Consider the following 26,391-nt stretch of genomic DNA (forward strand, 5'->3'; position numbering starts at 1 on the left):
GTCAAAAACACTGAACATTCAGTGGCTGAAAACAAAGACTGAGAGCACTAATACAGCTGAAGTTGTTCTCCTTTCAAAATATTTCCCAAATGATGTTTAACAAAACAAGAAATTTTTCACAGTATTTCCTATAATATTTTTTCTTCTGAAAAAAGTCTTGTTTTATTTCGGCTAGAATAAAAGCAGTTTTTAATTTTTTAAACACTATTTTAAGGTCAATATTATTAACCCCCTTTAGCTATATTTGCTTTCGATTGTCTACAGAACAAACCACTGTTATACAATGACTTCCCTAATTACCCTAACCTGCCTAATTACTTTAATTAACCCTTTAAATGTCACTTTAAGCTGAATACTGGTATCATGAAAAATATATATTATTTACTGTCATCATGGCAAAGATAAAAGAAATCAGTTAATATAAATGAGTTATTGGGCTCTATTTTGACGGTCCATGCGCAGAGCGCAAAACGCAGGGCGCAAATGCTTTCAGGGCGTGTCAGAACAAAGTTTTGCTAATTTAAGGACGGGAAAATCTGCTTTGCGCCATGGTGCATGGTCTACAAGGGTTGAGTTTATTTTCTTAATGAGTTACAGGTGTGTTTTGAGAATAAACCAATTAGAGTCTCATCTCCCATTCCCTTTAAGAGCCAGCTGTGTCACGCCATAAGCGCATTCGCTATTTACAGGATGCAAAGTAAGTCTGAGTAAAACTGAGTATTTCACTAGCAAACAGTTAACAGTTTTTTAACAGAAAACTGTTAAACAGAGCATCTACTGTTTGAGAATAAGAGATAAATTATCTACTTTCACTTTCGCTCTTGGGTAGGGAAACTTTACGCACAGACATCAATTAGTCTATAAATAATTAATTGCGTTTGTTAAGCGAATTAGTTTCAAAACTATTTCTAAATTCAGTTCTAATTTCCAGCAAACGAATAAATGAACAATAATAACGAAGTGTGCTTAAAAACCTGAGTTATATTCTAAAACACATGCTGTGCCCCATATGGTCTAAAACCTGACAGGTGGGCAAATGTAAGCTTGTTTTTAATGAAACAAATATAAATATGGATATAATAAATAATACTGCTAATAATAATAACATTATACAAAAGCAAATTGTTATGAATGATCTGCAAAAGCCTCCAGAGATGAAGAAGACATAAAAGCAGTGGTTTTTCATATTTATGTAGGCTAGAAAATAACATGTTTTGTAATATTTTAATCCTTTATATTTATATCCTATATATATTCTTATTATATCATATATATATCCTTAATATTTAAATTTTTTCATATGTAAAGATATTTGCCTATTGCTCTCTTGTGTGTATTAAGCAGTGTGTAAGCGAGGCGCAACTCTGCGCTGGAGTTTAGACCGGGTTTGTTTTGGTCTAATGAAAAATCTATTATAGTTTCTCAAAATAGCAACGCGCCAGCAGTCCGCCCCAGAACACCTTCCTTTTTAGACCAGAACGCCTATGGGCGCACAAATGAGCGCTAATGCATTTGCCTCAAAACGACTCTTGCGCCAAGCTGAAACTAGCAAACAAGTATTGCGTAGCGCCTTGCTCCACATTGCGCCGGGTGTATGATAGGGCCCATTAAAACTGTTATGATTACAAATGTGTTGAACAAAATCTTTCAGTTAAACAGAAATTGGGGAAGAAAATACACAAAGGGACTAATAATTCTGACTTCAACTGTATGTTAAATTATACACTGTTCTCACCTTGATTTTCTAGGACCTCGTAGAGCGAATATGGGAAAAGTTGCAGGTTTCCATCACGCTGAACCTTCTCCAGCAGGGTTTCAATGATCTCTTGTGTGGTAGAAGTGCTTGAGATGCAAATGCATTTGGTGGCACAGTTTCCTGAAACATCGTCTTGGAGGTAGAAACGAACAACTCCATGAACTACAGAGTCCTAAAGAATAATAAAAAAAGTAGATTGTTTAACCCTTATGTTTTGTTTAAATTGAATACCCTTTCATTATGTTGGGGGCTGTTTTTGCCCCATTGACCTCCATTATTAAGCCATGACAGCGTATAATCATACATTCTTGATTGTTGGTGGTTTTCCCTGTTGGGAAGAGGTACATTGTGTCATTTTTACTGTTGATCATCAGTTGGCAGCATTAACCCTTTAGAAAGGCCTGTGCCATAAAAGGCTTTTCTGGCTTTTATATGGAGTTCTATGGAGTAAAACAGCAGATTATAGTGTCTGTGCAGAAATACCCTTACTGTGTTTAACAAAATTAAATCCTAAAAATTTTAGACGATTTTATTTCATTTTATTTATTAAAACAATGAAGTGTTGACCAAATGGCTGCTCTTTCATTCATTATTCAACAGGGGTCGCCAAAGTCGCCAAAGTGGGGTCGCCCAATTCACCAATACAGCATGTGTTTGGACTGTGGGGGAAACCGGAGCACATGGAGAGAAACCCACGCCAACATGAGGAGAACATGCAAACTCCACACAGAAACACCAACTAACCCAGCCGAGGCTCGAATCAGTGACCTTCTTGCTGTGAGGCCACAGTGCTAATCGCTGAGCCACTGTGTCGCCCATTTTGATACATATTTGTATTAATATGTACAATACGACTTTCTCCAGAAGAAAAAATATTATCAGACATACTGTGAAAATTTCCTTGCTCTGTTAAACATCATTTGGGAAATATTTAAAAGACAAGAAAATTCAAAGGGGGCTAATAATTCTGACTTCAACTGTATATGATATGTAATAATGTATATCTGTTATTTATTAATGAACCGAACATCAAGAGGATCAAGTCAAAAAACAAAAACTAAACAAAAAATAGCTATAAATCTCATGTTTTACTTTCTCTATTTCAGATACATATTTGTAATTATAATAATAATATTATTAATAACCCAAATATCAAGAAGATCTAGCTTAAAAAAACAGATACATATTTGTGATAACATATTTGTAACATATTGCAATAATATGCACCTGCTATGTAATAATATGTATCTGTTTCATTCATTAATAACCAAAACATCAAGAAAATTAAGTCAGAAAACTAACCAAAACTAAACAAAACAATAACTACAAATCCTGTTTGACCCTCTTTATATTTCAGATACATATTTGTAATTTTATGCAGTTATTATTCATAATAATAATCAAGTCAAAAAACAAACAAAAACTAAATAAATCAATAACTACAAATCCTTTTGTATTTCAGATACATATCTGGGTCCCACTTTATATTAAGTGTCCCTAACTACTATGTACTTACTTTAAAAAAATAAATACAATGTACTTACTGTGTTTATAATGCATTTGAGAACACTTGTGGTGCTTTTGGGTTGGTATAGAGGTTGGGTTATGGACAGGTTTGGTGGTACGGGTAGGTTTAGGTGTAAGGGATGATCAACAGTGTATTTACAACTGTAATTACAAAAGGTAGTTACAGATGTAAGTACATACATGTATTTAATCAAGCATAAGTACACAGTAAATACATGTATTTACACAATTAGTACATTGTGATAAACTATTAGTTCCTATGTAAGTACATATTAGTTAAGGCCACTTAATATAAAGTGGGACCCATATTGGTAATAATAATAATAATATATTTGTAACATATTAATAATAATATGCATGTTATTCATTAATAAACCCAAATATATCAAGAAAATCAAACTTAAAGAACTAAAACAAAAACTAAATAAAAAATATTAATAACTACGAATCCCATGCTTGACCTTCTCTATTTCAGATACATATTCGTAATAATATATCTGTAACATATTTGCAATAATATGCATCTGTTATTCATTAATAACCCAAACATCAAGATCAAGTCAAGAAATTAAATAATACAGAACATAATAATATACAGATTATTATACAGAATCATAATACAAAATATTGTGAAAGTGTCAACAGAAACAGTTTGAAAGTGTAGCTCTAACATCACAAAACATATGAGAGTGCAATCTTCAACACTCACCTCATCCGGTTCAGTGATCTGGAACAGACTCAGATGGTTTTTATTCCAGCGTCGGATGTTTTCCTGAAGATTCCTGTGCTCCTCGAGACCCAAATCAGATCTTTGCATCTCCTTCATATCTTAGTTTGCGATCAACTAGTTTATATTTAATATAACAAGCAGCCAGCTGATTGATGAAGACTGCACTTTACTCTCACTAACTCTTCTGTCCCTGATTTTTCTTCCAGCCCGTTTAACACTGCAACTGATGGTTGATTGTTCTGGCTTGTTTGTCCCATTTACACAGTGTAAAGACTAACCTCATTTCCCATCACGTCCTCCTAATATACAGAGAATTTCACTTCACTATTATATAGTGACCAAAATAAGCACACAAAATAACATAAAGCTGGTTTATGACAACTAAAAAGCATTGTGTCATTTGACGATAACATCTAATTGCGATTTTACTGAAGTCAAGCTTTAGCTCTGTATCCACTATAATGTGCACCACACACACTTTATATGAAGGGGACCCAATATCCACTGTGCAAAATATCTGTTAATTAGTTTCTGTATTATGACTGTGTTTTCTGTTTATTTACAGTTGTGAATTGCATTGGATGTTGATCTCTGCTCTGTCGACTTTTGATGTTGACAATTCAACTCTAGTCTAACAAAGTGACTTTTATGACATTTTTGTCGTTTAAAATAATATAATGTATAAGAAATGATATATAGAGAGAAATAAAATAACTGTCTGTAAAATAACAGAAAATCTGCAGGCAGTTTACTACATGGTGTTTGTGGCATTACATACAACACCAACCCAGACGAAACTGGTTTGGCCATGGGACCCACATTTTTACATCATCAAGCCATGAGCCAAATTTTTAGGAACTATAATACAAATGTAGGAATTAAAATTAATTTGTATTATTTTTTTAGCATACACAAGTAGTGACAGATAAATCATAAGAAAATCACCAAGACTTACAAACAAACTATATTTTATTGTTATCATTTAACAAAATGTATCAATTTATAGAAATATTACAAAGTATAAACGACAAATACTGTAAACTGGTTAGGGCAAGGAAAGGTTCAGTTACCTTGAACTAAACTGAACTGTTAGTAAAACATGTTGTCTGGTTTCTAAATGTCGTTTTAATTTAGAAGGTTTCGTGCTCTCTTGTGAGAGCATCTCGCTACTTATGACACACCGAGGCTTTAAGTCTTTTTTGTTGTCAGTATATGTAAATCCATACTTTACATATTCAGGGTCATACTTGCGCTTCGACATTTTTTCAAGTGGTGCTCACTGCAGAGCCATTTGGGCAGAGCTGAGCTCCAGCAAGGGGGAGCTTGAGCTCTCGCTCCTCCTTTCTTGCACTTCTTCTATGAGTGATATCACTGGGGGTAGGGTTAGGGGTGGGGTTGGTGTACGCATTAAAACAGCTTATAGGAGGAGGAGCGAGAGCTCATGCTCCCCCTCGCTGGAGCTCAGCTCTGCTCAAAAGGCTCTGCAGCGAGCTGTGTCTCCATTTTTTACTATAATTAAATGAAATTTTACGTGTCACACGGTAGAGTTGTCGTGCACGCATTTCAAAATAAAAGTCAAAATAAGTAAAAAAATTTAACTTTTGTCGTTTTTTTGGACCACACACTCCACGACCTACTCAAAATGTTCCCACGACCCACTTTTGGGTCGCGACCCACCAGTTGAGAAACACTGCTTTGAACTATTGCAAATATTTCTGAAAGTCACTTTTTTTACTTTTCAGGGTTAAAAGTTGTTAGAAGAAAGATCAAGATCACATAATATGATTCAAAAGCAGAAATAAATGGGGAAAATAAAAACATGAGTCAAAAAAATAGGGAAAACTGCTAATTTACGGGTATATTTTACAATGTATTTAAATATACGTTTATAAACTGTCTAAATAAACATATCTGGGGTAATTAATGAAGATATTAAAAGTATATTTCTGAAATATAAAAGGTAAAACTTTTTTTAATTAATTTAGTTTGCATTTCATGTTTTCCATTAAATAATTTACTATCATTGAAGTTAAAAATATCAGATTTGTGTGTGTTTTTTTTTTATTAATTGTTTAGTTTATTTTGCCCCTAGTCTGCAATAAAGAAATTTAAATTAATCTTTTGCATTCTTTTATTTTATTTAGTTTCATGTTTTCCATGTATGTTTTAGCTTTTCATGGTTAGCTAACTGCAATCTTACAGACTTTACTGTGAGCTTTCAAAATGGAAATGAGTTATCACAGTTTTAATGATAAAAATGAATATTTCAAAGGATCAAGCTGCGGTCACACTGGGCTTTTCCTCCCATAGACTTCATACGCAAGTGAATGCGTCAGACCGGAAATGCGTTATGGAGTCATGCGTTAAGTTTCGCTTGTTGCTGGGGTGCAAAGTTCAAGCTTGGTGAACTTTGACCTGCGAAATCGCATCACTTGACTGTGTGAGACCAACCGAGGATCAAAACATGACCTCTCTGGACAGAAATTTAAAACATGGAGAAATCGCTCGCTTCTTGTTCTTGTTTATTCCCGCTCCTTATCGCAGCCCCGCACGACAGAATATCGCATCAAACTCTAGTGTGAGCGCAGCTTAATACTACAGTAACCTTTGGAAAATTCACTGTGGTACTTGAAACAGGTAATCATGAAAATACTATTAAAAAAGCTTTATTTCCATCTACCTATTTTTATGCACATTTTAGATATGGTTGATGGAAGCGCCAATATGCACATCAGTTTTGAAAATGGGCACTGAGTAGAATAAACTTTTTATTCGATAAGAAAAGATGCACATAAACTACGATGGAAACTATTTTACTGAACAAATTCCAGTATGCGCATGTTATATAAGAGATCATGTGATAATGAAAATGTGTATGAATCAAGCAGCAACCTCCCGCTTTCCCTCATAAAGCGAATACAGAAGTAACTGAAACTGCAATTCATCGAAATTATAACACGGCACAGTTCTATTGAGCCTAGTGTTAAAATGGCAAACTTTACAGCAGAAAAAAAGTGTTTACAGCCTGGTACAAAGTATGATTTTGATTTATAGAGCTAATATTACCCTTTATGACAACTGTGAGGGGGTGAATTTTTTTATAACTAATCAGTTTCATTTATATTAAGTTTTATTAAGTCTGCATAATTAAGGGCGTGGCCACTTGAGTGACAGCTAGGTCTCGCTGGTCGCCGTCACTTCACCTCAGCTGATTCCAGCTGATTAGCTGCTGAACTCGGCATATAATCAGAATTTTTATTTATTTATTTTTTTATGTAGCTTTACATAGTCAGTTACCTTTTGGAATTATTTCCTACAGTTATCAGATGATATGGCATGTTGTGTGCACTTTATTATGCTCACAAACCATTCAAGTGGCCTCCATTTCAAAGGTGAGTGAATTAATATACTTATATACCATATCTATAAATGTATTTGGCTTATTCAAGACCATTTATCATTTTCTTTAGAGCTGTAATGTAATTCAGAATCTGACAGATTGATTAGCTGTAGACTCTAGAACAGTTGTCTGAAACGTTGTCTTACAGTGTTATACCTGAATTTTATAAATAGCCTTGCATTTGCTAACACAGACTATATTTTAAGTGTTTGGAAGTAATTCGTGTTTTCCTCCTGTAGAAAAACGTCATAAGAACAACGTTTAGTGGTTAAATGATTACAACAGTGTTTTAAAAAGTCTAAACACTTTATTGATATAGTGTACAACCCAGCACATGTGGTCAGAACACAAATGAGTCGCAGGTAATCAAGTATTAAGCCTTTCTCAAGCAAAATGCTAGCAGGCCGCTCACAATTTGCCTCTTTGCCCTTGTTTGGTATCCCCCGGTCGGTGGGATGACGGGCAAACAAAATGGCCACGGTTAGCCATGCCTACTTGTAGCTTCATTTGCGTTATTCAGAATCATACGGGTGACGTCACAGACACTACGTCCACACCTTTAACAGTCTACGGTGTGAATGAACAAACCAGCAGGCTGAGCACACAGTAAAACTTCTGAAATGTTGTTTTGGTCTTTCTAAAACACCTTAAACATTTCAGTATTGCCTCCAGAATTAAAAGCATCTGTGCTTCGAGTCTCAAGCCTTCAAATGCCACCACACGCTTATTGCGTGTCTGTATACTGCCTACAGAGGCGCAAGTCATCTATTAAATGAAGAAAAGATTGACGCAGCAATTGCAGCAAATTTTGTTTTTACTGTTGATATTTAGCGCCAGTCTATCAGGAAGTGACGATTTTGTTCTTTTTGACTCATTGGATGGAAATGTTGCTTTATTCGCACGTCTTTTATGCGATATTACAGTTTGCGCATAAATTTAATTTGCATCTTTGAATGGAAACAGAGCATCTGACACACTAAAATCACACAAAAGCTTTAAATGTATTATTTTTGGGGCCAATTTGATTGTAAACTGATTCAGTAAATTGTATTTTTTTTTAAAACCTGCTGAACTAGAAAAAGTAGATTGGGCGTTGCTTAACGTGAAAAGGAAAGCATTGGGTTGACCTTTTGTTCAGAAACGAACAACATAATGAAAGAGTATTTATAGGTCATCGTCAGATGCTAATTACCATAATCTATTGTGTGCCTCTTCATTAAGAGTGAGTTTCATGGATGGCTGGATGTGAACTATGAGCAAGAATGTAAACACAGCTTCAAAAACACAACCAGAACAATGGGGGGAAAGTGAATATATAGATATAATAAACAGCAACTAAAACATTAGAAACAAAAGAATCAGTCATTTTTATAAATCTAAAAGCATCTGAAAGAACTTTTTCTGTATGCATTCTGCATATATTATGATATTATTACAGTACTGCAAATGTAATCAACCACAAATCCTGTGGTTAAAAGTTTTACTTGTGATTGAATCACTTTTGGGATGTTTTCTCGACAGCTTTCATTGGGACAATGTTTATTTCAGGAAACTGAGCACCATCTTTTTCCTTGCGTTTATGCCTGCTGAAGAACAAATAACATTATAAACAAGCTAAACAAATAGCTATGGCAGATTATTAGTGAATTAATAACAGAAACCCAAAGCAACCTTCTCAAGTTTTCCACATCATCCACAGTTTCTGGGAGATCAACACCTTTCATCTCTGGCAGAAGCATCACTAGTCCACTGTACAGAACAGACATGACTCCTGAAAACAATAAACGAGAGAAACCTCATAAACACAAGATAATGATTTATGTTTTTATATCTGCAATTGAAAGACTGAGCTCTCACCATAGACCAAGAGGGGAAGTTCTTGCCAAATACTAGCTAATCTGTACAGAATAAACGGAGCAACGACTGCTCCGATATCACTGGCTGAAGAGCACACAGATACGCCCAAGTTTCTGCAGTAGACAACAACAAAAAAAGAGTTTAATTAATATAAAAAAAATGTATCCCACACTTTATTTTGAGGTATTATACTGTTGATAAACCATTAACTATGATTTTTGCCAAAATAAACCTATTATTAGTAGATAGGGGAGCGCGGGGCGCAAAGTAACGCAGGGTTAAATGTAACAGAGTTTTAAGGTATTTTCTCAAGGTTAGCCATGACATGCTTTCAAGGTTTTCACCACAGTGTCAGCAGTGTTCAGCCAGCCCAGACACCAGACATGAACATTATTGAGCATGTCTGGGGTAAGATGAAGGAGGAGGCATTGAAGATGAATCCAAAGAATCTTGATGAACTCTGGGAGTCCTGCAAGAACGCTTTCTTTGTCATTCCAGATGGCTTTATTAATACATTATTTGGGTCATTGCAGAGATGTATGGATGCAGTCCTCCAAGCTCATGATGGAGTCAGACACATTACTCATTCTGTTTCCACTGCAGCATGACTTTATACTCTATACTGGACATTATTTCTGTTAAGTGACAAGACTTTTGTCTGAGCAAAGTCAGAGCTTACTGTCCTAATTAAATCATTAAAAATAAAAACATGATCTTATTTTATTTCAGTGAAAAAAGTGTAATTTAGAGGCTGTCATATAAGCCACTTCTGATACCAAATGATCAACTAGAAGTTGTTATTTGCTGTTCCTAAAACTTGGATAGACCACAAGACTTTTGTCAAGTATTGTGGTGTATGTAGAGAGAAAGAGAAACTAGATGTTGTTTAAAAGATTGCACAAGTTTGTTAAATAACAGTATGCATAACCAGTGATAATCAGAGATGTGTTGTTTAGTCTAAAACAGGTTGAAGATAACCAAACAGGCTTTCAATTTAATAAATGACTAGTTATTTCCTCACAAAAGCTGTGTATTTCATGTAGTAACGCCTTTTCTTCATTGACCTCCATTAAATCAAAACTGCCTCTGGTCTCCTTCCTTGCATACTGGCATTAGCCAATACAGCTTTTCGGCTGATGATTTCCAGCTTGCCAAAAGTTTTCATTCAAATATTTGGCAGCGCAGTAAACACATTGTTTCATATCCACTGATAAAAGTCTGATAAATAATCCAAACCTGAGTGGTGTTGGATACAGTTCAGTGTTGGCAAAGTTCACAGTCTCATTCCCAATGGCAACAGCTAGTCTTCCTACTATCGCAATGGTCCTTCTGAGCCATGAAATATCTAGAAAGATAGAAAGATAAACACTGAACTCCAGCCATACAGTTACATTCACACCACAAACAATAAAGATAACAATTAAGATTTAATACCCTGTCTAATTCTTTGAAAAAAAAAAAAAAAAACAGAACCACAACTATTGATACCGACACATTTGTACTCACGTTAAGGGCTCATATTATCCTTTATTAATTATTATTTATTTAACAATTATTAAAGGAGCAGAATGTAAGTTGTACACCCAGTGGTTGAACAAGGAATTGCACACCTGCCTTATATAGTTCGGTTGAATCGCACTAGAGTAGTGATGGGAAGTTCGGATCATTTTACTGACTCGGATCTTTGAGTCTCGTTCATCGAAATGAACAAATCTTTTTTCGAGTCATTTTGTTCATTTGCTTCAATTTGCCAAAATATCATTAAAATGTTACGAATTGCTTCCAAACACATCTACACCTATCCTGAAAGGTTGATTGCACGACAAATAAGTCATAAATAGAAAACTATAAGGAGAAAACAATAATTCATTGTTTACCTGCTCATTTGTCTATGAAGGTATTGTTGTCTCTTTGCTCAGCTCGCCTCTTCATGTCTTCAAATGTCAGTGGTTCATTCACGTTACACTGACAGTCACATATAATCTTAACCAATGTACACAGTCTGAGTCGATAGGAGCCATGATCGTTCGTTCATCTCGTGACAAAATGACTCAAAACCGAGGACTCGAGAGATGAACTGTTCAATTCTTTTTCTGGCTCTAAACGCATATGATTGGCTCGTGATGAACGAGTGACTCAGACCCAATAGAGGACTCGAGAGGCGAGCGGATCAATTCTATCTCCGGCTCTAAACACATATGATTGGCTTCTGCCAATGTCATGAAGACTTAAAATTAACGATACTACCTGCACAAATGTGCGCACATGCGGATGAACGAATCACTCCCTGAGAGGACTCGTAGTTCCCGAGTCATATTTAAGATTTGTTCAAAATAAACGACCCATCACTACACTAGAGTTCGTTTTCCTTTTTGGTGCGGTTCGTTTGGGCAGGTGTGAATGCAGCAATCGCACTCGAGTGCGCACCAAAAGCGGACCAAAAAAAGAGTACCGAGACCTGCTTGAAGAGGTGGTCTCAGTACGGCTTCAAACAAACCCTGGAGCGGTTCGTTTACGGTGAGAATATGATCCGAACTAAAACAGACCCAACCGTAAAAAGTACTGTGCCTTTTGGACTAATCCAGCTGCCATAGGCCGATGCGTTGTGCAGTATGGGATATGGAGGAAAATTATTTGTTGACAGCGCTTTACCAACAGAGAGAGAGAGAGAGAGAGAGAGGGAAAACATTACCTGATGGATATCGATTTCCGCAAGATGACCATGTCGCAGTTTAGCTGAATTAATTCACGTCTCCTCCTTAAGTGACGTGCGATGCATTAAAACATTGTTTTCAGCCGCGCTTTATTCTCAAAATGTTTAGCTTGTCTAAAGTGATGTATGCAAACTATATAGCAAACTATGAGCAGGGATAAAATCAGTCAGCGCAGTCGTCTCTCCATAGTAAAAAGAGACATTCTGTGTCTGCCGGTTTGTTTACTTGCAGGAGTTCCATTGGTATTTTCCTGCACGTGAATTCTGTCCAATCGATAAGCAGTTAAGGAACTATGTTCAACAACATCTGGCCAATGAGTGATGTGGATTTTGTCAGATGACTGCATTTTAGTTCTTTTCATCTGGTTCGGACCAAAGCCAGCAGAGTTATGTGAAAACGACCCAAAGACGGCAGAAAATGCAACAATGTATCATTTGTTGCCCTTAGTTCGGACCAAATGAAGCAAACTACAGATGTGAAAGAAACTTAATCATTTCTGTACGTGTAACTTACTTGGTGAAATAAATGGAACAGCCAAACAAGCAGCACCTCCAATAAAATTCACTGTCGCCATGAGAGGCCTTCTGCCAATTCGATCAACTAAGAAATAAAATATGAGTCCCGTTGGAAGCTCAACCACAGCTGAGATGAGAAAATCCAGGAAAACATTATCTCCAGTGATGCCTAAACGCAACACCAAACCCTGGAAAACCACAGCGCCGGTAAACCTGCAGGAAGAGGACAACAAAAAACGTACACATCACAGTGCATTTGGTTAAATAAAGGTTTACATATTTACATTTTTGTATAAATGCATATTTAATGACAAAAGAAATAAGCTCACCATGCATATATCAAGATAAATGTGTGCTTTCTCATTTTAGGAGTCTTAAATAAATCTTTATATGAAGGGCGCATAATTTCCTCTTGCTTTTCTATCAGAAGATCCATCTGAAAAACAGAAATGTTTACATTCTCGGTGCATTAAAGACTCTTTATAACATACTGCGATAAAAAATTGTTTTTTGCTTCAATCCCTGAGGTGAACAGACCTAAAGCTGTCATCTGTCAGAGACTTGTTCCTGATCAATCAAAGCTGAAATCATGTTGTAATACTGTATTTACAAGATGAGCACAGACACCTTTTCCTGAGGTATTATAAGTGCCAAATTATTTTTCTAAATGCAAAATTAGTTCATAATATAATTATGATAAGTAATCTTTTGTTTTTACCATTAGGTTTGTAAATGTTGAGAGCATATTTTGGTTCCAACATATTTTGTGCACTGCTTCATCTTTTTATAATTTTATATATATATATATATATATATATATATATATATATATATATATATATATATATATATATATATATATATATATATATATATATATATATATATTGTAGTATCGTTCGTTGTTGTGTGGGAAGAAGAAGACAGGGTCGGCGATATCAGGTAAGCAATATATTTTATTTTGCTTTTCCACAGCACTAGCAAACTGTGTGCGTGGGTGTGTATGTGTGTGTGTGCTCTCTCCTCTCCCGACTGCTCCTCCCGTTCTCCTTAAGAAGGGAGTCTCTCCGGCCCAATCACTAGAAAGACAGGTGTTATTTATCATTTCTGATTGACCCGCTGATTAGCCGCCGGGCTCCTAGCATGCTCTCCCCCCTGATTGGGTGTTCGATCACGCTTACCTCTCCACATACCCCCACCGCCCGCCTCAGGCCGGGGAGCCGTCCGGCCTGCAGCCCTCCCCCCCCCGCCCTCGAGAGGAAGTCGGCTACAGCCATTTGTACGCCCGGCCTGTGGATCACCTTGAACTTAAAAGGTTGTAAAGCTAGATACCAACGGGTGATCCGCGCATTGGTATCCTTCATGCGGTGAAGCCACTGGAGAGGAGCGTGATCTGAACAGAGGACGAATTCCCTACCCAGGAGGTAATAGCGGAGAGTGAGAACGGCCCACCTGATCGCCAGGCACTCCTTTTCTATGGTGCTGTACTTAGCCTCACTCTTGCTGAGTTTGCGGCTAATGTACAGCACCGGCCGTTCCACTCCCGCCACCTCCTGCGAGAGAACCGCCCCCAGTCCCCGATCGGATGCGTCCGTCTGTAAAACAAAGGGGAGAGCAAAGTCAGGAGCGTGCAATAGCGGCCCCCCACAAAGTATAGATTTTACCTTTGAGAAGGCCTGTTGGCACTGCTCCGACCATTGGACGGTATCCGGTCCCTCCTTTTTAGTGAGATCAGTCAATGAGCTGACAAGGGCCGAATAATTAGGGACAAAACGCCTATAATATCCTGCCAGCCCCAAAAACTGTCTCACCTCCTTTTTGGTCTTAGGTCTCGGACAGGTTGCAATAGCTGCAGTTTTATCAATTTGGGGCTGCACCTGCCCGTGACCTAAGTGGAAGCCCAGATACCTTACCTCCACTCGCCCAATTGCGCACTTCCGTGGGTTGGCCGTGAGCCCGGCCCGTCTCAGCGCCGACAATACCGCCCTCAAATGTTGCATATGCCGCTGCCAGTCATTACTGTAAATGATGATATCATCTAGATAAGCAGCGGCATATGCTGTGTGAGGGCCGAGTATTTTGTCCATCAGGCGCTGAAACGTCGCCGGTGCCCCGAACAGCCCGCACGGAAGCGTCACAAATTGGTGCAATCCAAACGGCGTAGTGAAGGCTGTTTTTTCGCGGGATATTGGAGATAAGGGGATCTGCCAATAGCCCTTCGTTAAATCCAATGTCGAGTAATATCGAGCAGCACCTAACCGGTCGAGCAACTCGTCAATACGCGGCATTGGATAAGCGTCAAATTTTGACACAGCATTCACCTTGCGATAATCCACACAGAACCGGACCGAGCCGTCCGTCTTAGGCACCAAGACAATCGGGCTGGCCCAGTCGCTGTGGGATTCTTCCACTACTCCCATTTTCAACATATTACTCAATTCTTCCTGAATCACTTTTTTCTTGTGTTCAGGTAGGCGATACGGCCGGGTCCTAACGACCACGCCCGGTTCGGTCTCGATATGGTGCTGAATCAGGTTAGTACGACCGGGCAGGGACGAAAACACGTCAGAGTATTCACGTTGGAGGTGCCGGATGTCGAGGAGCTGGCTCGCTGAGAGATGATCGCCCCCGGTGACCAGAGCGCTCGGCCGTTCACGGCCGGAGCTCTCCGGCCCCAGGTCATCCTCGTTAGTAACAAGCGTAGCCAGCGCCACGTCCTCCGGCTCCCTCCACTGCTTAAGCAGATTAATATGATAAATCTGGCGCGAGTCAGCCCTGTCCGAACGAACCACCTCGTAATCGAGATCACTGACTCGTCGTGTGACCACAAACGGCCCTTGCCACTTGGCGAGTAATTTAGAGCTGGAAGTGGGTAGCAGTACAAGTACTTTATCTCCCTGTGAAAATTTACGGAGTTTAGTGCCCTTATCATATCGCCGGCGTTGGTCATCCTGAGCCTTAAGCAAATTCTCTGTAGAGAGCCGCCCCAGTGTGTGGAGTTTTGCTCTAAGGTCCAGGATATATTGAATTTCATTTTTACTTTTAGAAGGCTCGTCCTCCCAAGCCTCTCTAACAACATCCAAAACCCCTCTGGGCTGTCTGCCGTAGAGAAGCTCGAAGGGGGAAAACCCCGTGGAGGCTTGGGGAACCTCCCGCACAGCGAATAATAAGGGCTCCAACCACTTATCCCAATTTTTCGCGTCCTCGTGAACGAATTTACGGATCATTGATTTAAGCGTGCGATTAAATCTTTCCACCAGCCCGTCTGTTTGTGGGTGATAGACGCTGGTGCGAATAGATTTAATGCCCAATAATCCGTAAAGCTCGCGCATCGTGCGTGACATGAACGCGGTGCCTTGATCAGTGAGAATCTCCTTGGGGATTCCCACACGGGAGATGAGGCGAAACAGCGCCTCCGCAACGCTCTTTGCTGAGATATTACGGAGCGCGACTGCTTCCGGGTAGCGGGTTGCATAATCCACCAGAACTAATGCAAACCGATGCCCGCGTGCGGATCGCTCTAATGGCCCGATGAGATCCATACCAATTCTCTCGAAGGGGATCTCCATAATTGGTAAAGGGCGCAACGGCGCTTTTGGGGTGGCCGGCGGATTTACCAGCTGACATTCACTGCACGCAGCGCACCATCTGCTGACGTCACCGTGAATGCCCGGCCAAAAGAATCGGGTCATGAGGCGATTTAGTGTGGCCGCCTGACCTAAATGTCCGGCCATAGGATTAGAATGAGCCGCCTGAAAAAGCATTTCCCGGCGGCTCTTTGGTACTAATAACTGGGTTGTATCTTCTTTTGTCTGAGCGTCTTGGGTCACTCGATACACCCTATCATTAATAACCGCAAAATACGGATAGGAGAGGGGTCTATCAGGCTGGAGGATTTTCCCATCAATAACCTGCACTCTTTCGAGTGCATGTTTTAGCGTGTCATCACGCGACTGCTCCAGGGGAAAGTCTTTACACCGGGAAATTCCCAGCCCTTCCCCTGAGTCAGCGCGTGACGTCACCGCCTGGGATTCCCCCAGCTGAGCGACACGTCCCCTATCCGGCGATTTCTTCTTCCAAGAAGCACCCGCACATAAGACTCCCAATAATCTATTAAATCCAGGCCAATTAGTTCCCAGAATTAGCGGGTGTTTGAGGTGCGAATTAACTGCTACCTCTACTCTATGTTTTTTCCCCCGAAATTGAATGTCTATTGCCGTCAGCGGGTAGTGAATTACATCCCCGTGCACACACCTTACCCTTACCGTGCGGCTCATATCCAATGCCGGGTCTTGAAGCAGGCTTTGGTGGATGGAAGTCTGGTTACACCCCGAATCCACCAAAGCTTGATATGTACCCCCTTTTATACTCACTGGTACCCGGTATAGCCCGTTGCGACCGGGGGCGACGATTGGCGTGGCGGGGACGCGAATCAGCGCACTCGCCTCCTTCACGGAGCAGATTTTTGGTGCGCTATCCTCGTGCCCGCGACGCAAATGCATCGGCCCAGACCTTCCCACTATACCCCCGGGGCCAGCAGGAGCAACCGATTGAACCGGAGAGAATCCTGGCAGTGTCTGGGCAACCGCCAGGGGTCGTTGCTCCACCCCTCTGCCCGAATGAGGCCCCGCCCCTCTTGGGACGTTTGGCAGATCCGCCATTGCGCACCGCCGTCTGGGTGCAGGTGTGGGCGGTCTCCGCAGTCTGGGCCTGGGAACAGGAAGAGAGAGAGAGAGAGGGGGAGAAGAGAGAGAGGTTATTTCGCCAACCCTGGACCTCGCCACCAGGTGATCCTCCGCCAGTCGGATGGCCGTCTCCAGATCATCAGGCCGGTGGCACTGGACCCACTCCGATGTTCGGGAGGGGAGGCGGGTGATGAATTGCTCCAGCACCACGGCATCCACCAGTTGGGCGGTGGTTCGGCCATCCTGTATCAGCCATCTGCGGCAGGCGTCACGGAGCTGCTGGGCGAACGCAAAGGGCCGGCCGCCTTCAGCCAAAACCAGCGATCGGAAGAGCTGACGTTGCTCCTCCGGGTTGCGGCCGGCCCGCTGGAGAATAGCTCGCTTCAGATGAGCGTATTCCAGGAGATTCTGGGCCGGTAGCTGCTGTGCGGCGATCTGGGCTTCGCCCGAGAGCAGCGGGATGACTCGTACCGGCCACTCAGCCCGCGGCCAGCCACACGCCTCAGCCATCTTTTCAAAAAGATCCAGGAACACTTCCGGATCATCCTCCGGCACCATTTTCTGTAAGGTGATGGGAGGGTGGGCGGCAGATGTCGGAGCGGGCCGGATCCCCTGGGACAGCAGACTCCGGATTTGCTCGCGGTCCTCCCGCTGGGCCTCCATGAGGACTTGGAAATGTTGTTTCTGGATGTTCTTCAGTTCCACCAGCGTCTCATGTTGTTGTTGGTGGAGGACCGAGAGGGCCTGGATAGCTTCCGCAAATGGCATTCTTGACGGAGTGGTCATTCTGGCAGTGAGGCTCTTCTCCTTCCCCGGATTTCGGCACCACTGTAGTATCGTTCGTTGTTGTGTGGGAAGAAGAAGACAGGGTCGGCGATATCAGGTAAGCAATATATTTTATTTTGCTTTTCCACAGCACTAGCAAACTGTGTGCGTGGGTGTGTATGTGTGTGTGTGCTCTCTCCTCTCCCGACTGCTCCTCCCGTTCTCCTTAAGAAGGGAGTCTCTCCGGCCCAATCACTAGAAAGACAGGTGTTATTTATCATTTCTGATTGACCCGCTGATTAGCCGCCGGGCTCCTAGCATGCTCTCCCCCCTGATTGGGTGTTCGATCACGCTTACCTCTCCACATATATATATATATATTCATAGCGCTTCACTTTTTCCACATTTTTTATGTTATAGCCTTATTCCAAAATAGATTAAATTTATTTATTTCCTCAAAATTCTTCACACAATACCCCATAATTACAATGTGAAAAAAGAGTTTTTGAAATTGTTGCAAATTTATAAAAAATAAAAAACCTAAAAAAAATAAATAAATAAAAATAAAAAAATAAAAATCGCATGTTTATCAGTATTCACAGCCTTTGCTCAAAACTTTGTTGATGCACCTTTGGCAGCAATAACAGCCTCAAGTCTTTTTGAATATGATGCCACAAGTTTGGCACAGCTGTTTTAGGGAATTTTTGTCCATTCCTCTTTGCAGTACCTCTCAAGCTCTATCAGGTTGGATGGGAAGCGACAGTGTACAGCTATTTTCAGATCTCTCCAGTTCAATAGGATTTAGGTCTGGGCTCTGGCTGGGCCACTTAAGGACATTCACTGAGTTGTTGTGAAGCCACTCCATTGATATTTTGGCAGTGTGCTTCGTGTCATTGTCCTGCTGGAAGATGAACCGTCGCCCCAGTCTGAGGTCAAGAGCACTCTGAAGCAGGTTTTCATTCAGGATGTCTCTGTACATTGCTGCATTCATCTTTCCCTCTATCCTGACTAGTCTTCCAGTTCCTGCTGCTGAAAAACATCCCCACATCATGATGCTGCCACCACCATGCTTCACTGTAGGGATGGTGTTAGCCTGGTGATGAGCGGTGCCTGGTTTTCTGCAAATGTAAGGCCTGGCGTTCACTCCAAAGAGTTCAATTTTAGTCTCATCAGATCAGAGACTTTTGTTTCTTATGGTCTGAGAGTCCTTCAGATGTCTTTTGACAATTTCCAGGAAGGGAGTGTCTTCCGTCTGGCCACTCTACCATACAGGCCTGATTGGTGGATTGCTGCACAGATGGTTGACCTTCTGTAAGGTTCTCCTCTCTCCACAGAAGAACGCTGGAGCTCAGACAGAGTGACCATCGGGGTATTGATCACCTCCCTGACTAAGGCCCTTCTCCCCCAATCACTCAGCTTAGATGGCCGGCCAGCTCTAGAAAGAGTACTGGTGGTTCCAAACATCTTCCAGATACGGATGATGGAGGCCGCTGTGCTCATTGGAACTTTTAGAGCAGCCGAAAAATGTTTATAACCTTCCCCAGCCTTGTGCCTCGGGACAATCCTGTCTCTGGGGTCTACAGACAATTCCTTTGTCTTCATGCTTGGTTTGTGCTTTGACATCCTCTGTCAACCCTGGGGCCTTCTATAGACAGGTGTATGCCTTTTCAAATCATGTCCACTCAACTGCATTTACCACAGGTGAACTCCAATAAAGCTGCTGAAACATCTCAAGAATGATCAGTGGAAACAGAATGTACCTGAGCTCAATTTAGAGCTTCACGCCAAAGGCTGTGAATACTGATGCACATGTGCTTTTCAGCTTTTTTATTTTTAATGAATTTGCAAAATGTAATAAAATATTTTTTTCACATTGTCATTATGGGGTATTGTGTGTAAAATTGTGAGGAAATAAAAGAATTTAATAAATTATGGAATAAGGCTGGAACAAAAAAATGTGGAAAAAGTAAAGCACAATGAATACTGTGTATATTTATGTATACATATATATATATATATATATATATATATATATATATATATATATATATATATATATATATATATATATATATATATATATATATGATCAAGATAAAATAAATCGATTATTAGAAATGAGTTATTAAAATTATTATGTTAAGAAATGTGTTGAAAAAATCTGCTCTCCTTTAAACAGAAATTGGGGAAAAAATAAACATGCGGTCTAATAATTTAGGGGGGCTAATAATTCTGACTTCACCTGTACATACATACATACATACATACATACATACATACATACATATACATATATATACATATATATATATATATATATATATATATATATATATATATATATATATATATACATATATATATATATATATATATATATATATATATATATATATATACATATATATATATATATATATATATATATATATATATATATATATATATATATATATATATATATATATATATATATACACACACACATATATATACATATATATATATATATATATATATATATATATATATATTCTTTTTTGTATTTCATGTGTATATTTTTTATATGTATACATAAGTACACACATACATTATGTAAATGCATTATGTAAATGCAAACATTTATCTTGTATGCAATTAATTGTGATTAGTCATTTGACAGCACTATAAACAACAACTTCACACTTAAAAACTCCTAAATGTTAAAAAAAGATTGTATTTTTCTTGAGAAGTGACAATTAAAACAATTAGCTGAATACATATTCTCCAAAAATAAGAAGCAAATGTCCTAAAATGGCTAAAAATATGGATTCACAAGATGAATATCATCAAATTACCTCATGAAAGTCTTCAGGAAGTGATCTTTTATTGCACTTGGCAATGCTCTTAACAATACTCAGAGCCTCTTTTGTCTTCCTTTGTGACAGCAACCATCTGGGAGACTCTGGAATAACCCTGTGACAATATTAATGCCTGCCATGTCCAGTAAATTATATGAAGAAATTCAAAACAAACATAACAAAGACTGACTAAAGTGGATCTTCATTTGAGTTGTGATTAAGAATCATTCATTATTTAATATATAATCATTCCATACCAGTGGTAGATGAGGAAGATGAATGTGGGCAGAGTCATGGCCAGCTGCAGGTTTCTCCATGAAGGAATGTAATACGCCAGAGCAGGAAGCAGAACCAAACCCAACGAGTAAAACGTACGGGACATAACGGAGACAAATTTCCTGTTGTTTGATCCAAAGAATTCAATAACTGTTTTGCAAACAGGAAAAACAGAGAAAAAAGGTTTACACAATCTAAAAGATTTACAGCTTTAAAAAAACACAATTTAAAGCTGTATTACATTTTTCTCCACAGAGAATTCTTCAAATCAAAACATTTGCATTGACAAAATCATTTAATGTATACTGTGTATTGTCATGTTTATATAAATACACATCAGTGTACTTATATACATACCTGTACAGAAAAAGCTTCATTCATTTTCCTTTGGCTTAGTCCCTTATTTATCAGGGGTCGCCACAGCGGAATGAACCGCCAAATATTCCGACATATGTTTTACGCAGTGAATGCCATTCCAGCTGCAACCTAGTAGTGGGAAACACCTATACACTCTTACATTCACACACACATTCATACACTATGGCCAATTTAGTTTATTCAATTCACCTATAGCACATGTGTTTGGACTGTGGAGGAAACCAGAGCACCTGGAGGAAACCCACGCCAACATGGGGAGAACTTTTATGCATTCACTCATTTTCTTTTCGGCTTAGTCTCTTAGTTATTAATCTGGGGTGTCCTCTGTGGAATGAACCTCCAACTTTTCCAGCATATGTTTTACACAGGATGTCCTTCCGGCTGCAACCCATCACTGGGAAACATTCATACACACTCATTCACACACTAACACTACGGACAATTTAGCTCACCCAATTCACCTATATACCACATGTCTTTGGACTTGGGGAAACTGGAGCAACCAGAGGAAACACGAGAAGAACTTTTATTTTGTACACAAATAGTTGCGATTAATTGTAAAACAGCACTAAATATTAAATATAAGCGTGTACTTACTTAACACATATGTGGCGGTCCATGCTCCTTTGGCAAAAAATCCTTGCAAACATCGAAAGAACAGGAGCAGAGGGTAGTAAGGAGAAAAAATAATGCATGTCCCAGAGACTCCAAGGCCAAATATTGATGCAATAAAACATGATTTTCTCCCAAACCTGTAAAGAAATAGATTTAACATTAAATTTCTATTAGTTAAACTTTTAGTTTGGGCATTAGCTAACACTAGACATTAACATTTGTTACACTGTTTAATGATATTTAATAGTTCATACAACTCATACAACTTTACATTAGCTCAGATTAAATAATGTAAAGACACAACTTTGAATATAAAAAAATGCATTAAAGTCAAACATGAAAGCTGTTTTAAAGCATCTAAAACATATAAAGTAATACAGCTTTAAATTTAGTTTTTGTGTATTTTTTTTCCTATAAAGCAATTTTAACCATATTAAGAAGAAACCCAATAAAAAGCAAGACATTTTTTATAATTTGAAATATAATACTTCACATTTTTACTTCAAAAATTTTCACAGTATGTCTGATAATATTTTTTCTTCCGGAGAAAGTCTTATTTGTTTTATTTCAGCTACAATAAAAGCCGTTTTTAATTTTTTAAACACAATTTCAGGGACAAAATTATTAGCCCCTTTAAGCTGCATTTTTTCTCGATAATTCCCAGAACAAACCATTGTTATACAATAACTTGCCTAATTACCCTAACCTGCCTAGTTAACCTAATTAACCTAGTTAAGCCTTTAAATGTCACTTTAAGCTCTATAGAAGTGTCCTGAAAAATATCTAGTCAAATATTATTTACGGTCATCATGGCAAAGATAAATTAAATCAATTATTAGAGATGGGTTATTAAAACTATTATGTTTGGAAATGTGTTGAAAAAATCTCTTTCTCTCCATTAAACAGAAAGTGGGGAAAAAAATAAACAAGCGGTCTGATAATTCAGGGGGGCTAATAATTCTGACTTCAACTGTGTGTATATACACACACACACACACACACACACACACACACACACACACGTGTACAAGCGCACACGCATGCGCACACACACGCACACACACACACACACACACAATTGAAGTCAGAATTGTTATCCCCCCTGTAACTTTTTTCCCAATACTGTTTTACAAAGATTTTTAGACACATTTCTAATCATAATAGTTTTAATAACTTATTTCTAATAACTGATTTATTTTATCTTTGCCATGATGACAGTAAATAATATTTCATTAGATATTTTTCAAGACACTTCTATACAGCTTAAAGTGACGTTTAAAAGCTTAACTGGGTTAATTAAGTTAACTAGGCAGGTTAGGGGAATTAGGCAAGTTATTGCATAATGATGGTTTGTTCTGTAGACTATCGAAAACAATAAGTTTAAAGTGGCTAATAATATTGACCTTAAAATGTTTTTAAAAAAAATAAAAACTGCTTTTATTGTAGCCAAAATAAAACAAATAAGGCTTTCTCCAGAATAAAAAATATTATCAGACATACTGTGAAATGTCCCTTCTCTGTTAAACATCATTTGGGAAATATTTAAAAAAGAAGAAAAATTAAAAGGAGGGACTAATAATTCTGACTTCAACTGTATATATACATGTAAATAAATAAATATTAATATATATTTAAATATAAAAAACACCATATTTTCCTATTTTTTTATAAGTTAAACATCTATACTTCCATTCAACAAGATTTTTATGTATATAAAATAATTTTTTATTTATCTTGTCCTTGGCCTATCAGTAAAAGTTTAATAAATTCTTTAGAAATTATTCATTTATTTATTTTTTACTGTTAAGCCATTTTCATTAATCTAAAATGTTATTAAAAAATTTAATATACTTAGATTGCTTTATTATTGTCAATCATTTATGCCATCACAGCACATGAAATTAGATTTGTTTACGAATACTTTGACATGCTATACCAAAACAGCATGCCAATACATGAAAGATTTGGTAATCAAACCTGTCAGCCAGGTATCCAGTGACTAGGGCACCTATAAAGAACCCTCCAGCTAAAGATACCTGGTTCAGGTCTGCAAGCCAGGAGTCTTCGCAAACCAATGAAAACTACAGTAGGAGACAATACATGCAATATACAGAGTTATTACAACACATATATAAAAATATAACACATGCACAGACTCTTTACTGAGCAGCTGTGCTCAAGTTTAAACACTGATAAAAGCATGCAAACCCGAAGCAAGCAGATGCATGTTAATCATTTGTTATTTTGACTTGAGCTTTGAGTCATTTCTGAAGCAGAGCTGGTAGAATATTTTTATAGTACACTAAAAGTGTTACTGTATACAAATAATCTTTTACTTATCATAAAACACAAATTAAAACGGCCCAAATAAAAAGATACTATATATATTTATAGTAAATAGTGTGTAGTGATTTTGAACCATATTTTGTATTCCAGTATTATAACATTTACGACTCTTTGATAATGAATGCAGCAGCATACTGTGGTATTATCCATGGTAAATTAACCAAATTAAATAAACTTTAGTTTTTACTACAGTAAACTCTGGTGTAGGGCGACGCAGTGGAGCAGTAGATAGTGATGTCGCCTCACAGCAAAAAGGTCGCTGGTTCGAGCCTCGGCTGGGTCAGTTGGCATTTCTGTGTGGAGTTTGCATGTTCTCCCCGCGTCCGTGTGGGTTTCCTCCACAGTCCCAAGATATGCGGTACAGGTGAACTGTGTGGGCTAAATTGTCTGCAGTGTATGAGTGTGAATGAGTGTGGGTTGCAGCTGGAAGGGTATCCTCTGCGTAAAACATGTGCTGGATAAGTTGGCGGTTCATTCTGCTGTGGTGACCCCGGGTTATAAAAAGTGATTAAGCCGAAAAGAAAATGAATGAATAAACTGGTGTATCTTATCCAGCATTTGTTTTACGAAAGGATGCCCCTCAAGCCCCAACCCATCACTGGGAAACACCCATACACTCCTATTCACACACATACACTATGGCCAATTAAGCATACCCAATTCACCTGAACCTCGTCTTTGGACCTGTGGGGGAAACTGGAGCACCCGGAGGAAACCTACGGGAACACGGAGAGAACAAAACTACACAGAAATACTAAATGACCCAGTCAGGGCTTGAACCAGCGACTTTCTTGCAGTGAGGCGATCGTGCTACCCACTGCGCCATCGTGACGCCCATAATATGCCAGTTGTAAAACAAAAAACTACAGTGTTGGGTCATTCGTTTACATACTGTTTATGTTACCATAGCAACTATAGGATTATTTCCAGTACTTTACTATAGTATGGCTCAAAAACACTGGAGTTTACTATAAATTACTATTTAACATTGTTTACGGAGAAGTTAGTGTCCTCACCTCAGTAACAATGGTGGTCCGGTTCTCATTAAACGTCCAGCCTTCATTACAGGCCGACAGATGAGTGCTGTTGTTAAATATGGATATATTACAGCTGAGCGCGCTCCCGTTCCGAAGCGCGTCATCGAATTTCACGCATTTACTGAACGCGCCGCGCGCGCCTGTGCGGGGAACCGTCAGATCCCGCACCTGCTCCTCCGAAAAACCACATTTCTCTTGAAGACTCGCTGTTTTACACCAATGATCTGGTGTGTATCCTAAAAACACAACTCCTATTAGCACAAACGCGAGCAGCAGAATAGGCAAAGAACCTAAAACTGAGATTCTCTTCTGATAAAAGCCGAAATCTCCAGCGTGCTGCAGAAGTTCGTCAAAGTTAGACATCCTAACACAGGTTTGTTTTTAATCCTTATGTTATCATGCGGACTGTTGTTGACAGCTGAGTTTGTCTGTCAGGTCTAGTTGACTTAAGAGTCAGTCAAGCAGAGCATTTAAAGGTCTGTGGAGGAGGAGTTGTGAAGGCTAAAACCCGTTCAAAGTTTCTCCGAGTGTATCATGTGACCAAACAGTCTGAAGCAGTCTGAAAACAGGGGTGCGATATACAGGGGTGTTTGACACCCAAAGTTAACGCTTAATCCACACTGAAAGACGTCAAAACACGATCTACGGAAGGTCAGCCCTTTAAACATCGAGAAATAGATTGATCTTATCTGTGTCCTTAATAATAATGTTAATAATTATTAGATAATAGAAATATACATTTGACCACCCCTACAACGGTTTTATACCATTGTAAACGCGTATTCGAGCCAACTACATAAATATTCTACATATATAGCCTAAAAATGTTATTATTATTATTATAATAGGCATGTGCCTGCTCGCACATAAAAGTTAAATCAGTGGTTCTCAAACTGTGTACCACTTCTTGTGGTACGTGGAGGAATTAAATATGTCATATGTACATGCTA

The 26,391-nt window shown here is 38.8% G+C and overlaps 2 protein-coding genes across 9 annotated transcripts in view; both read right to left on the reverse strand.

The window, feature by feature from the left end:
- Window positions 1–4,206, reverse strand: part of afdnb (afadin, adherens junction formation factor b) — a 44,766-nt gene extending 40,560 nt beyond the window's left edge. For all 3 annotated transcript variants that reach the window (XR_012393193.1, XM_073928074.1, XM_017351740.4), the window contains exons 1-2: window positions 3,993–4,206; window positions 1,736–1,928 (exon numbers count right to left, since the gene is read on the reverse strand). Coding sequence is in view for 2 of the 3 variants with exons in the window: in XM_073928074.1 (XP_073784175.1) it covers window positions 1,736–1,928; window positions 3,993–4,109 (310 nt within the window). In the remaining variant the exon portion in view is untranslated. The remainder of the gene's footprint in view (window positions 1–1,735; window positions 1,929–3,992) is intronic.
- A 3,496-nt stretch (window positions 4,207–7,702) lies between these two features.
- slc22a3 (solute carrier family 22 member 3) lies at window positions 7,703–25,884 on the reverse strand. 6 transcript variants are annotated; one of them, XM_073927600.1, is made up of 11 exons: window positions 25,421–25,884; window positions 24,095–24,139; window positions 22,041–22,195; window positions 21,047–21,215; window positions 20,787–20,904; window positions 12,829–12,935; window positions 12,498–12,712; window positions 10,507–10,615; window positions 9,271–9,383; window positions 9,085–9,184; window positions 7,703–8,996 (listed from the first exon to the last, which is right to left on the reverse strand). In XM_073927600.1, exons 4-11 carry the CDS (start codon window positions 21,169–21,171, stop codon window positions 8,909–8,911), a joined length of 975 nt encoding a protein of 324 aa, XP_073783701.1. In that variant the 5' UTR covers window positions 21,172–21,215; window positions 22,041–22,195; window positions 24,095–24,139; window positions 25,421–25,884; the 3' UTR covers window positions 7,703–8,908.
- Window positions 25,885–26,391: the final 507 nt, after the last annotated feature.

Source organism: Danio rerio, chromosome 17 (genome assembly GCF_049306965.1).
Source record: "Danio rerio strain Tuebingen ecotype United States chromosome 17, GRCz12tu, whole genome shotgun sequence".
Lineage (NCBI taxonomy): Eukaryota > Metazoa > Chordata > Actinopteri > Cypriniformes > Danionidae > Danio > Danio rerio.

Excerpts from the sequence above, each read along its gene's own strand:
- slc22a3 (XM_009292793.5), bottom strand. The coding sequence starts at position 25,804 with ATGTCTAACTTTGACGAACTTCTGCAGCACGCTGGAGATTTCGGCTTT. Across the intron at positions 9,384-10,506 it reads CTGTATCCAACACCACTCAG|AAACTTGGGCGTATCTGTGT; the intron begins GTTTGGATTATT and ends TGTCTACTGCAG. Across the intron at positions 9,185-9,270 it reads ACTTCCCCTCTTGGTCTATG|GAGTCATGTCTGTTCTGTAC; the intron begins GTGAGAGCTCAG and ends TATTGTTTTCAG.